Source organism: Plectrocnemia conspersa, unplaced genomic scaffold (genome assembly GCF_051122295.1).
Source record: "Plectrocnemia conspersa isolate PC_06_02 unplaced genomic scaffold, ASM5112229v1 ptg000001l, whole genome shotgun sequence".
Taxonomy (NCBI): Eukaryota; Metazoa; Arthropoda; class Insecta; order Trichoptera; family Polycentropodidae; genus Plectrocnemia; species Plectrocnemia conspersa.
In genome coordinates this window covers 17,815,102-17,830,086 of record NW_028277165.1, presented here as the reverse complement: position 1 = coordinate 17,830,086, position 14,985 = coordinate 17,815,102, and the positions used below count along the sequence as shown (strand labels likewise).

The window sequence follows — 14,985 nt, the reverse complement described above, 5'->3', positions numbered from 1 at the left end:
AAATTAACCTCCTCTTTAATTTGGCCAGAAAAATGCATGTCATTTAATTAAATACTATGAATCTTAATGAAATCTAAATATTAAATGATAAAATTCCTGATTCCAAACCAGAAATTCTCGGGTTATCCCTCAAAGAAAATCTAAAAATAACAGTCTCGAATCTATTCCATTTTTTTTTTAAATATTTAATTTTAGTAAAATCATATCGGAATATACTTTCACTGGTAGATATATAAAAAAATTTGATCTGGCAGATGCTAGTAAAATTAAATATATGATTTAGTAATAAATACATTTATAAACTTATCATTATTTATTAGAGAACAACGTGACTAAAATAATTCAGGGCAAGATCAAGATTTTAGCTGAGCCTTTTTCTACATCGTATCAGCTTAAGCGGCAAAAATACATTGACTAAAAAACGCAAACTATAGTAGACCGGGCAATTAAAGATATGAGTAGATCTCAAATATATAAAAATCCATTACCAAAGTCAGCTTATCAGAAATTCTCAGTATTGTTAAACGATTATCAAATAGAAAGGTTCCAGGAATAAATAAATTAGATAATATATTGATTAAAAACCTTTCTTTTGTATGCTATAAGTACCGAACTAAAATATGTAATTCATGCTTATCTTTTGGATATTTACCAATTATCTGGAAAACGGCAAAAATTCATTCGATAAAAAACCTGGCAAAGCAGATAATATAGCAATTCACTATCGCCAGATCAGTTTACTGCCGTCATTTACCAAATTACTTGAAAAAATCATATTATCTCGATTCAAGGAATCTCTTAATAGCAAATTTGGTTTCCGCGAACATCACTCGACTACACATGAACTTAACAGACTAACAGAGCACATATCTACCAAATTTAATATGATAAAGTTCTAGTCTTTTATTGCTAAATATAGAAAAAGTATTGCATGGCGGATTAATTTATAAACATTTAAAATACGGAACTCCCTATTGTACATGCTTAATAATACATTTTCGACACCGTAAAAATACCAGCTGGTGTACCTCAGGGAACTATACTTAAAATAAAATTAAACTATATATAAAAAAAAATACTAAATTATTAATGTACGCTGATAACACTGCAATCATAACTAGTTCTTATGATCTATTGAACCTATTGCAGTTAAACTACAAAAATTCTTTGAAAACTTAATAAAATATTTATGAAATGGAGAATTAAAATTAATCAAGACCCTTGCCTACACCCATAGAGTGAACAAGGGCGTAACATTGAATAGAGAGCGAACTTTAAATACCTGGGTTTACGCTTGGACTCCAGACTTAAATTCAACAAACATATAACTGAACTTACTACGGTAATTATTACGGACTTTTAATGAGAGTATTAGTCAAAATATAGTCAAACCGAATTTTGGTCAATAGGAGAACGCAAAAACAATTAACGTTAATAATATGCTGATATGTTTTTATGGATCAGAACGGACCAATCTGCTTCGATTGATTTCATACCTAAATCTCAGAGAAAACTGTAAATACTAGCTGTTGCTACTTTACATCTTTCGTATTTCAAATGAGAAAAATATGGAAAACCTATTTGGATTATTAAAAACGAAATTTAAGTTCACTGCGAATTTTATGGTTTTATTCTTTGGAAAGCCCCCATATATTTTTGCAATCTGTCAATTCCCAAGCAGAACAGATTATTATTGTGCTCTAAGATAATAATAACATGTATAGATTATTATTGTACTAAGACCGATTAGAGTAGTTGGGAAAGTTTTAAACATTTTTTCCTTTCAAATACTTCCAATCCCTAATAAAAGCTTTCAAGAAAGCATGCCTAGTTTCAATCATCTGGAAATGACCCACTTTTTATTATGTTTTTATATAATAAAAAAATGCAGAAATTGTAAAACATTCATTCAAATATGTTTTTTAAATGCACTACGAAATTTTTTGAGAAATCAGCAAATTTATTGAGTAAAAAGAGTTTTTGATTTGTCATTTTCCTCAATAAATTCTTGAAAAGACACTAGTATAGATATAATAACTGCGTTGTTTATAAACTGATATATAAGATTTTGATGAAGCGTTTGCCTATTGAAAATTCTATTAGCGAATTGGATAAGATTTATTATGAGATCATGCACATGTATCGTATTTATAAATTAAATAATAATGATAATACACTTTTATAGACCTAGATTCATTACACGTATTTTTTTTAACTAAAACACAGTTTATAATATACGCAAGATTCTATCTTAACATAGTTAAATTAAAAATTAATGGTAATATACTTCTTATAAAGTAAACAAATTAACTTTCTTGTATCACTTTTTTATTATTGTAATTACTAAGCCACATGATAACCATATAAACTGAAAAGTTTTTATTTAATGTAATTGTGATTGAACACGAAAGCCATTCCAATTAAGGTGGTAATAAAAGAGTTAATGATTTCTATTTTCGGTATTTTTTATGAAAAGCAAATGTATATATTCGGTTTACACGATTTATTAACAAGCTTAAGGACACATATGTACATACATACACCATACACAATAAATTCGCATAGTTTTCCATTATTTTTGCAAACTCCCACAAATTGTCCTTTTTGTTGCGAATTACAATGGTAAGGTCATCTAAAATTTCGATGGCCTTAAGTGCTAATTGTAAACTCTATAATTATCAACTTTAATAGAATGACAAAAAAACGCCTATAAAAAAAAAGAAGAAAAGAAATAAAAAAATAAAACTTTAATCCATCGATATGTGTTTGAATATATAATCATCACAGATAAATTCTTAAAGAATCTTAACAATGCACAAACATTTCTAGAACAACGAAACACACTTATAAAATTACTAACACAATCTATCAATTGTATAACTATTACTCTCCAGTCTAATTTTCGTGTGATCAAATCCCACATGAACCGAAAAAATATAGTGTCTAGAAGATCGTATTTAATAATAATAATTTCGATCTGATACATCAAAACAGGTTTTACTTGCTTGTTAATATCAAAATCAATTGTTAACATGTAGCAATAAAAATTACAAATATAATTGCAAATGTACCGATGAAAATATCTCAAAAATATTTTTTTCTTGCAAAAGAGAAAACTACGATGTAAAAATATTAGTGTTAAATAATATATTATATTAAGACTTAATTTTCACGGAAAAGCTTGTAAAAATATATAATAATGTAAATAACGTACAACCCATTTCACTATGCATTTATATTGTAATCCGACCATCATAAATTTCTGACAAATATAATTCTAAACTATTTATTTTTAATGATCAGCAAACGCCCAAGAGGCATTCGTGATCGATAAAGATTTGGAGGACTCTTTTAATTAGACAGTCCTATGAGATGACGATGGCGTCTGACGGAACTGCAGTGAAAAGTGGCCGAGATTCGAACCGGCGATACACGTGGCGAAGAGGTGGATGAGCGTACTCGGATTGCGATACTTATCTCGCGGTCGCCATGGCAACCCCGTGGGCGGGAACATCGGTTTCAAATTTAAAATTTGATCCCGTATCTCTCTCTCTTTCTCCGCGAGAGTAAAAAGAGATGCGCGCCGTCGAAGATGACGAGATATTTGTTTTTTGGTGAGGTGAGCTGATTAATTGGCGGGATTGGCGCTGGGCGTTGTTCGTGGCCGATGATTGTTTTGAGAAACAATCGGACTGACTTTAACGGCTCTCGTGATGATGAAGATAATTGGCTTTAAATATTGCATGCTTACTAATGGATCATTGTTAGTATATGCAAAGAGATTTAAGATCAAAATCGAAAAAATTGAGCAATAATAAATAAAGAAAGTATATTTTAATTATTGTTTTAATATATGTACAAGGTCTGGAAATTTATAACCTATCACTTAAAATCAAGGTATAATTATATAAATTATAACCTTGATCATAATTGTGAGGCACTCTTTAAAATGATGCATAGTCTAATTAGTTTATCAATAAATTTATCGAGTTTTTATTTTATTATATTATCGTAATAATTTGTATTTATTATCAAATATATTACAGTGAATATGTATTATTAATGAAATTATATTTTTACTAACGTTTCATTAAAATCCTATCCAAATACTTTTTCACTGTAAAATATATATTTTTACTAGTGAAAATATATGCTACTTTAAACTGTCATTAAAACTTAATTTGATGGTTGCGAAGCGTTCATTTGCTATTCAAACCCAAACCTAAGCAAATTAATCAAACCTAACTTGATCTAATGACAGCTTTAAAACCAACTATAATTTTAAAATATTTATTTTGATTAGGTTTGGCTTGGTTTGATTTATTTTAAATGTTGTATATTGTCGAACAATGTGACACAATTCTGTGAATTTCTAATCATATGAAAATATGCGTACATTATTTGTAAACAAATAATATAGTTTTACTAATACGAAACATGGAAATTGTAAATCGAAAGCATTTAGTGAAATGATATTTATATTAGAAGAAATATAAATTCTCTAATAATATACATTCATAGTATAAAAAGTAAGCTAACTGTAACAATAAATAATCAATTATATAATTAAAGATAACTATTATTCAATTAAGAAACCGAGTCTATCAGGTGGACAAAGTGCCATGAATCAACATTTTTAAGGTGATTTTAAAATCTGTTATTTCAAATATTTTGATGACACTATTTTGAAAAAAATGCTTCAATAGTATAATAAATTAATTAATTTATTATTATTTGAATTATTATATATATGAAGGTTTATCAAAAAAACTTTTCACAGCGTAAATCGTTCGTAACGTTATCCGCATAGCGTCTTTATCTGCATACCGCATTCGTAGCGCTTCTACGATCGTCCGTAGCTGGAGAGACTACGGGTGGAACCCGCGCACGTGACAGACAAACGCGCTCTTATCGCTCGGTCTGCAATCTCTTATCGCTAGCCTGCGGTGGCCAACAGATCTTATCACTGGCTCGGTGGATTGTCAAGCTGAGTTTGTGGTTCGTATTTATGTATAAGAGAATTATTTTTTATTTTTCTATACTTGGTTTCAAGCGTCTCAATGACAACAATACGCGCATTAAAGAATAACAATTAAATTTTGTTTCTTAATGACAAGGCTATGGCTATTGAAGATAATTATTTATTTTAACAAAATTTAGACCACCCTGACCTAACAGGTTACCCTCATGCGTCACGATGGTTTAAAATCAAAACATATTATTAATAAAATACACAAAAAAATACAATATAAGTAAGATCAAATAAAATACATTGATATTTAGTAAGAAAAAAACCGAGAGCGAACCCGGGACCTGGAAAAACATTTTCCGGGCCTCATGACAAAAATGATTCATCGTAATATAATTTTTTTTTAAATAATAATTGGTATGAACTAACCCTTTTAAAATAGCTAGAAATAATTTAATAAGGCATTAAAAATTATTAAAAATATCTACTCATAATATTTATCTAATAATTCGTCGTGTTTTTTATGCTGCTCAGTGTTACCATAAAGTGAATTTTCAATTCAGGTCAAAAGCAATAAAATCGTGCTATCGCGATAAAAACGCTCGATTATAGAGCGTTTATATAAGGACTTTTTATAACAATATTACGAGTGAGAATCGAATAAAGCACATCTAAAATAAATAGGAGAGTGCAAAAAACAAGTATCCTTTCTCAGAAGTCAAAAATCCACGTCAAAAGCAATAAAATCGTGCCGTCGCTGTCTCCGATAAAATAAGATTAGTACTACAATAACTAAGTATCGTATAGGTAACGTTAAATAATATAAAATGCGTTTAAACTGCGGTGAATACCTAAAAAAAAACAATTTATCGATAATTGAAGCCATGCTTAAAAATATGAATGGTAATTTTTAGAGGTTTAAAAAATATGGGATATAAAAATATAGGAAAATATCAGGAGAAATTAGGAGGTTGAGCGATGAAGTGAATATTTCGGGAGATCATGAATAATCATGAATAATTTTTATTCATGATTTGTCATTGGTAGTTTAATCGAGAACCTCTGGATCATATAGTTTAATTTAACATATTATACATTGTTTGATTCACTTATCAGACACCGTCTACTGTTTGATAGAGCAATGCGTTTTCTTAAGTATAAGATTGTTTTGCATTGATTGGTGTTGAATATAAATGAAAGGTGTATAGTAAATCGACATGAAAAAAATAAGCGCTAAAAACATAATGAAACTCGTGTTTATAAATTGTTTTAAACTAACATAACTTCAATCAAAATAAAATATATAAATATCTAACTATAACTTAATTTATAGCGTTATTAATATTACCATTTTGATTGTTTTTCTCTGTAATAAAACATAATGATAAAAACAGCGTGTATTGTGTTACAAAATATACAAAACAAGTTTGCCAAAAATATACTCAAATAATATAATATTAGTGAGCATTAAAGTCTTTTGTATTAGAAGATACACAGATAAATAAAATAAAATGCAGTAAAAAATATTTTATTGATAAAAAATATAATTTATACAAAATATCACATCACCCCAAACTATAAATCGGCTTTAATTTAACTTGATCAATCAAAATCAATAGCGGTCTCACCACTTGACTCTGTAGCTCGCACTGTCTTTCGCCAGCATCCAGAACAACCCAGCTCGAATCTTTCATCTTCATCATACCGTCGTGAGCGAGCTTTTGTATTTTATTAAATTTGTCTGTCAAATCGCTATCCAAGCTTAAAAAGTAAACTTGATCGGGCCTCGGAAGTTCCCTTTCCAGTCGCTTGCACCACTTAGCATTCAATCCTATTGCTACCGAGTAAGCGATTGAGGAATATGAGTAAGAATCCACCACAAAAGTAGTCCCAGACTTTAAAGATATCTTCATATCCACGGCAGAGCTCCATCTATTAGCTGCTTGCAATATCTGCAAAGACTCGTTGAAGGCAGATTCTTCTTTATATATGATTTTCTTATTGCATATTTTTATAATCTCCTCTTTGACTTGAGGAAATACATAGTATTCGGCGTTTATGCCTCTCATTGTCAAATCTGCCACAATGCCTTTGCAAAACGCCGTTTTTCCACATCTATCATCGCCTTCTACCACAATTAGAGCTCCTCTTTCTTTGGACATGTTCAATCGGTTGTCAAAAAACTATACAATGAAAAAAACATAGATTTAATCGAGGGTAGAGTAAGTTTTGTACGCTTTTGGTAACGTCTTTGTCGCCGTTACATAAAGCGCACTTTATTGATCAAATTTCACTCAACCACAGTTGACATACCAACAATAAACAGTTAGATTCTTATCTGGGTAGTGGAGATTATTAAAGCCGATAATAACGAACAGTAAAACAATAGTTGTTATATCTTTGTTTACATCTATTTCCCAGCTTGTATAATACAACACGAACACCGAAATAAATGCACATACACATATAAGTACTTCATATGAACGAGAATGCACACAATTAAAAATGTATGATGACATAATTGTGGATAAAAGCAAGAACAACACATAAGTACCTCATCATCACATGATAATGGCATCGCTTTGTAACAGTAACATTTATTTGGATAGGTAGGTCGTAGAAAAATATATAACGCTTATTTTAAAAATAGTTTTTTTATCAGATTAATTAAATTATGTAGTATTTTTGGCAATTTAGTGTTTAGTAAGAGCTAAAAATATTTAATAAAATCAGGAGTTAAAATATAAATTATTTCAGACTCAAAAAATATTTCTGATACGAAATTAGTACTTTAAAAACTGAAATGTACAAAATAAAATAAGAATATATATTTATCAAGTATTCTCAATTGAGTTATTTTTTTTATAATAATAAATTGCAATATATCAAATATTTGGATACGAATTCCTGGCTTGACGTTGCAGCACTAGAGTCATGTGAAATCAGACTAAAGCTAGTAAAGCAGCATATAATAGATAACAGTTTTATCAAGTGAAGATCGAACAGAAACATCTGCGCAGTAAATACTGATAGTGTTTCTTTCAGACGTCAAAGGCAATAAGTAAATATTTAAAAAAATCGAAGTTAAGTAACTGTTAAATTTTAAACAATGTAAGATGGTATTTTCTAATATGTTGGAATGGTTTAAAAATATTTAAAAGGATTCAGCGAAATTCGATGGAAAAGTATGATCAAAGAAACTTTATAATAAGTAATTTAGTTGAACGTCAACAAAAAGAGGATTTAATAGATCATAAAGAAAAATTTCAAGTAAAAAGTAGTTGGCCCATTTTTCACTGGTTGTGCAAGCTCTCGTGAAATCCACCCTAACATTGCCTTGAAACAAATAGACCTTTTTTCAAAATTACTAATAGCTATTCTAGTTACTTATATTTAATCGATCTATGAATTTAAATGTAACACCTAAAACAATAAAATATTACAAATCGATGGTTTAATGAATAAATTGATTAGAAGAATGGCATTAAATTATGTAATAGTAAGATCTAGATTTTTTCTAAAAATCAAAATTTTCAGTAGTTTATCCACGAGCACAGAAAAGTATATCTGGCTCCAATTCCACAAACAAAATGTTTTTTTAAAAAAATTTAAAAAAAAATTCTGTAATGAAATTGTCAATTTTTTAGCTTGAGTTCGTCAATAATCTTGATATTTTAGTCTACAACATTTTAAAAATATAATTTAAAATATTAGTATCTAATTTATAATAATTATCTTATCATGTATATTACAATTATTGATAAAATCAATATAAGATAATACGTATCAGCAGAAAATTTACTATGATAATAATTCAATGATACTCCATACATAATTATGTATTGAGGAACGCAGAATAAAGAATAACACAGGGGATTACATGCATACAGACAAATATACATAAAACACATATTTACAAGAACAACATTTGATTAGTTGAAATATCACACACAATCAGCAATGTTAATCTCGAGCGATTATGGCGATAAGATAGGGAAAGAAAATATTTTTAAAACGTTAAAGAAAGATAACATAAAAAGCGTAAATTATGCTCATAAAATAAAAATTGACTTACCCATTTTTTCACTGCGATGTGTGGCAGACGAACATGCTTATCACGCACGGTCTCAAAACACACTAGTATCACAAAAACGCTTATCAATCGAAAACTTTCGAAAACGTTATCAGCGCACGTTTTGCGAGGACGCGATAGCGCGCGAAAAACACACTGACACGACACATGTATTTATTATTTAGTTATTATATAACACATATACACACACAATTGACGGTCACGGCTCTTCGGTAGAGCAGAGGAAGCACAGAGAGGCGTTCCAATAAGAGAAGGAACGTCCGCAGCCCGGGCCGGTACGAACAACAAAAGAGTGAGAGATCTGAAACGTCGGCTATCGCCGAGATCTAATATTATTCTGAGAATGGCCTTAATAAGTCAGCACAGAATGTTATCTATTTCGTTTTATCGCCAACGCTCGGCGCGATAAAAATCAGAATCCAATTAGCGATGGCGGAGGTAGACGCGATGGGGGGAACGCGAGCCGACGGCTGACGACCGCTGCTCTGGCCGGGCCGGACCAGTCAGCGTCGTGACGTCATGAAGGCTTTGGATCGGATCGATCACGTCGATGTCTGTTGTCGATTGCGAAGCCTTGTGTTTATAAATGTGTACAAAATAAATAAAAGCCGTTCTTATAAAAATATTTTCATACCCAACGTGGACGAAGTGGGGGACGTTTGTACCCCACGGTTTTATTTTTATTTCGCCATATATTTTTAATTGATTTGATCTACTCAGTTACTAAATGTTTAATTTTACAGCATTTTTGTTCATATTTTTTAATACAAAGAAAAATATAACACAACAATTTTAAAACAAGAAGATTTTATTAAATGCTATAAATCTTTTATATTTAATATACGTGTGTATTATAAAGACACAAATGCAGAAACACACCTTATTTGACAATTTGATCAATTAGAATTCAACATAGAAAATCAAAAATTTGATTCACTAACTTTTGCCTTGAGCTGGTTAAAATTAGAGTTTTGCAAATTTATATGCTTTTTTCCTAACAAACTATTTTTATTTAATTTGTTCAACAAGTTCATCAGTGACAATGAATGTGCATGCACCTATTTTCTAGCTATGCTTGTCATATCATAACACTCTTGCATTTCACACAAACTCTAGCAAAAAAGTAGTTTTTACTTTCTGAATATCCATAAAACATACTCATATATTAATACATAAAATATATTAAATTTATATATTGTATTTATCATTTATCTACGATCATCTACCGACTTTTAATACAACATTCGATTTAAAAAAAAAATGACCGATGAACGGCCTTGCTCAACGGTCGGAAGCGGGTTACAAAAATATTGTAATTTGAAAAATTCACGACACAGCATTAAGCAATAAATATAATTGTACGATATGTAAAAATTCTCAGATTCTACACCACAGCAGTAAAATTATGACAAGTAGTATATATTATGGTTTATTATTTTATTATATTAATATCTCCTAAAAAACAGCTGTTTTGAATATCATATATGCCGATACTATATATTTTATAAAAAATTTGCAAAATAATAATAAATAGCTAACATATTTTTTATAAAAAATTGCTTTACTGATACGTTTTGAATTGTTTTATTAGTATAACTAATAAATAGCAATTTTTATAATGAATATTTATGATCTTTACAAATCAAAATTTACTTGAAACAGCAATCATACTCATTAATTGATATATATATCATATAGATAATAGATCGAACAACATTGCAAAATAGTTAATAAAAATAATCAAAAATAGCATCCCTTCTCTTTCCCCATATGAAGCAATGATAAATTTTTTTAAGTTATTTTGCCAATTTTATTATGTAAGAGAGGGGCAGATTGCTAATTTTTGCTAATAAGGAATGTTAATTAAAATATTTAGCAATCGCTACTATATGTTTTATTGTGCATGTTTATTATAGTAATATTTCATTTTGATCTACTACTGACTATTGCAGTTTTCTATGTGTATAAAAATAATTTACAATTTGCATTGAATTTTTTTGTTTAATCATTCACAGTTTTTTTCTAATGCATTATAATTTTTCAAGTGTTTTCTATTAATATAATTTAATAGCACCAGTCTATGAGCACGACATTGTATTACAAATAAAGTTTTTCGACGCTATAAAAACTTTAAAATAAATCCATTTAAATAGTAATATCAAAATATCACAAATATTATTTTATTTTAATGTTGAACATACTAGCAATTTAATAAATATGAATATAGAAAATCATACATATTTTTTTTCTATATACGTATATTTCTTAATATATCAGGAAATATATAAAGAACAGGACTCATACGTAAGAAAAAAATAAGAAGATAAGTATTAAAATAAAATAAGATAATTAAAAATACCATTTATATTAGAATAACAAAAATTGTAAACATTGCGGTTACTATAAAAAAACAACTTTATCGCATTAATCGCAACTAACCGAAAACATAGTAGATACATGCATATATAAATAATACTTTGATAGATAAAAATACAAAATATTATTAAATAAGTTGATCAATTATCAATCAATCAAATTGATCGAAGAATATTAAATCATAGATAACATTGTTGAGTCTGTAATATTCACATTTAAAGAGCAATTGCAATTGTCGCAAAGGCTTCTATCGTTTTTGCATTATCTTATAGTATGAGCGAAGATGTTGGTCGCAGTTTGCTTGCGGCCAAATATCCATCGTTGCGATTATCAAGCGAATTTATGACGGCAATTTGTCAACAAAAACCATTTAAGTACGAAACAGTAGCGGCGAACATCTCAGATCGTATCCGCCATTCGACAAAAGTATGATTTAAAATAACTTTGCTTAATAAAAATTATGGAAATGCACGCTTCTGTGCCCCGCATTGATATGAAAATGAGTGAAGATACACAATAAAGATAATATTATTTATAATACGACGAAAATTGGCCACGCCATAACGGCGGGATGAAATGGGAACGGGACACGGGGCGATTAAATTGAATCGCAGACCTTTAGACGGCCATTCTTTTTATTGTTATATTTATCACAAGTTGCCATTTTCTATGCACGCTAAAAATCGATAAAACGCTCGTTTTTATCCGATTCATCTAGTACGTGATCGATATAGATCTCGGCCGAGGCTAGATAAGATCAGATCGACGTGTTACGTGGGTGAAATATTATTTCGAGGTTTATCATTAACTGATATCGCGGGATTTTACGCATAATTTTATTTAACGCACGACACGCGATTCGCGATGATTATATTTAGATAGGATATTATTAGCTTAGTGGTTACGATCAGAAATAATAAAGCAAAAGTCCCTCGGATTTCTCTGCTTTATCAAAAAAATCCTACTATAAATTATTAAAGTTTGTTGATCAAATGTTACATTAAATGCGTAATTGTGATTCATAATTTACATGGTTTTATTATTGAAATATGAGACTAAAATATTGCCTGTTTTTTTGTACGGACAACATCAATATTTTTTGTGTTGCATTAATTGTATTTATTGTCATTGACTGATTCTGAAGATTCAATTATACAATGTAGCATATTTAAAACCATATCGTCAGATAAGCTCGATTATTTGTTAAGTTATATAATTTATACATCTTTTTTTGTAACTTATGTTATTTACCCATTAGGTTTTTAATAAATACTATGCTTGCCAGATATTTCATGTTTCGTGTGACCGTTTATGGATTATGGTTATCTCTTTTAAACAAACACCCTCACACTACAGAAAACCGACTAGAATGGTAGAATCAGCTAGTTAAAATATGCTAACTGTGATTTTTGACGAGAGGCAAATATATAATTTACGACAAAAATGCATACTATAAATATATTTTTTATTTTGTCGAAAGTGACAAACTAAGAAAATATATCGTAATTAATTAAAAAATATATTAATCATAAAATAAATACAAATAAAATATTATTACGATCAGAGACTAACTGTTACACAAGGAGTAATTTCAGAAGGCAGAACAATAAGCAATTTAACCCTTTGGACGCGTTAATCAAAAATAATAATATTTTTTTTATTTTTTTTTTTGAAAAATGCAAATTGTACCTTAATACTGTGTTTAAATGTTCCGATTTTTTAATTATTATTTATTTAAAATGATATTTTATGTTTATTCACAAAAAAAAGTTTTTTCTTGAAAATCATTTTTTTTACTGATTTTTGCGTAAAGAGAAATAAAATCAATTGGGCGACTTTAGTCGACTACCGCGTTCAAAGGGTTAAAGACAGATAATGAGAGATAATTTGTCGATTAAAAATGTTATATCTGCACTTCTCCCAATGAAGCTTACTGTTGACGCCCTTTGTCGAAAAAATGCCAATCTCGCACCCGATGCGGCATTATCTTTTATGTTTGAGAATTTGGGATCTGAGGAGCTCTCATTAAAGTTGAAGCACAACTTAGAAGATCAAATTAGCAAAATATGAATCAAATGTGTCTGAAACACTGCAATATTTACATGACGGTGGAAAAAGTGAGACTAGACCAACAAAAAATGCGATAGCCAAAGTTATTGACAGCTTTTCAAATTTTATACAATCATGATTTTATATGTTAATTTAATATTTTTTTATACAATAAATAATAATAATAAATTTATTTTCTTAAATAATCTGTTTTTTTATTTTTAGTATGACTAAAAAATAATTTTTATTTTTCAAAATTCTGACCGATTTCTGAAATTATTTATATTTTAATTCCGAATTCCATCGTTAAATTTATATAATTCAGCTGATGCTGTTGTTGAATTTTTGGGTTTTTTTACTTAGATATGGAAAATTGTTTAAAATTAAAAAAATGGCAAACTACTCCATAATGTAGTACTCTCCAGTTAAGTTGATAATCCTTTTCTTAAAGCGTGAAACAGAATCTTCTCTAAATCTCAAGAGATCAATGCCTTGGTTTTTTCCAGAAAGTTCAGCTTGACTCTTTTTATAAGTAACGACGCAAGATCGTAAGATCGATTTTTAGCACACCGTGATTTTCATGAAGATTTTGAATCTGTTAAAATCTGATACATTCTTCTTCCTCAATTAGTTTCTCTTCTTCTTCACTATGTTGTGTTATAGTTACGATTATATCGTATTCATGTTTAGATCAACTTTGAAGGAGAACATTATCCGTTGACTAATTGGGTTCATTGTTAAAAACACTAAATGTTTTAATTTTTGACATAAAATATTTTCTTCATCTCAACATCTTCTGTATATATATACATATGGTTGAAAGATTTATTTTAATATTTTTATGTGTATTGTATATTGAATGGTGATATACAGTCATTCGCTGCACACATACCCATGTGTAACGTCCACGTTCGTCGCTGTTCGAATTGAATTCCCGGAGATGTATTTTATCATAAATTTAAATTTCAGCCCCCGCGATATCTTACGGTGGCGAGACACGAACACTTCCTCCCTTTGCACTACATAAAGGCAGTTCATTTCACCCCTTTTGATACGTCCCCACACCGTTTGGGCCCACGGGGTGGCTCGTCGGCGGTTAGGGTTTTAGGTTAACGGGAAATGGAATTTCAGACGCGGACATACATTTGTAGCAGATAGATGTGTCCATGTGTGCTTAAACCCCCGACGATAAGAACTCGCAGATAGCTATAAATGGAGAAATATTACTTTCGGTAACCGCAGGTCGCGGTCTGAATCGCCAAACTCTCTCGCTCTCTCGAATATCGCACACCTTATAAATCCACGTTTCGCATTTGCTTCGCACACGCGGCCATATTTCCTAGCTAGCGTCCTGACGTCACCCCAGAATCCGACGTAAATCATGCTAGGAAATGTTAAGTGTTAACATTCAGCGTCGATAAGTCTAGGACGTCTGTGAAGTTAGATATTAAATTGAAAACTATTTTTATTACTAAATCAATCAACTATTTTTATACAA

The 14,985-nt window shown here is 29.6% G+C and overlaps 1 protein-coding gene across 3 annotated transcripts in view; it reads right to left on the bottom strand.

Annotated features, from left to right (window-relative positions):
- The window catches only part of ush (Zinc finger protein ush), a 283,360-nt gene that overhangs the window by 144,684 nt on the left and 123,691 nt on the right, over positions 1-14,985 (bottom strand). Inside the window, exon 1 of one of the 3 annotated variants that reach the window (XM_088190895.1) lies at positions 9,045-9,170. The exons of the other annotated variants lie outside the window; for them this stretch is intronic. Within the exon in view, the coding sequence (XP_088047021.1) occupies positions 9,045-9,048 (4 nt within the window). The 5' untranslated portion in view covers positions 9,049-9,170. Of the gene's footprint in view, positions 1-9,044; positions 9,171-14,985 lie in introns of those variants that run through there. 3 annotated transcript variants of the gene reach the window in all.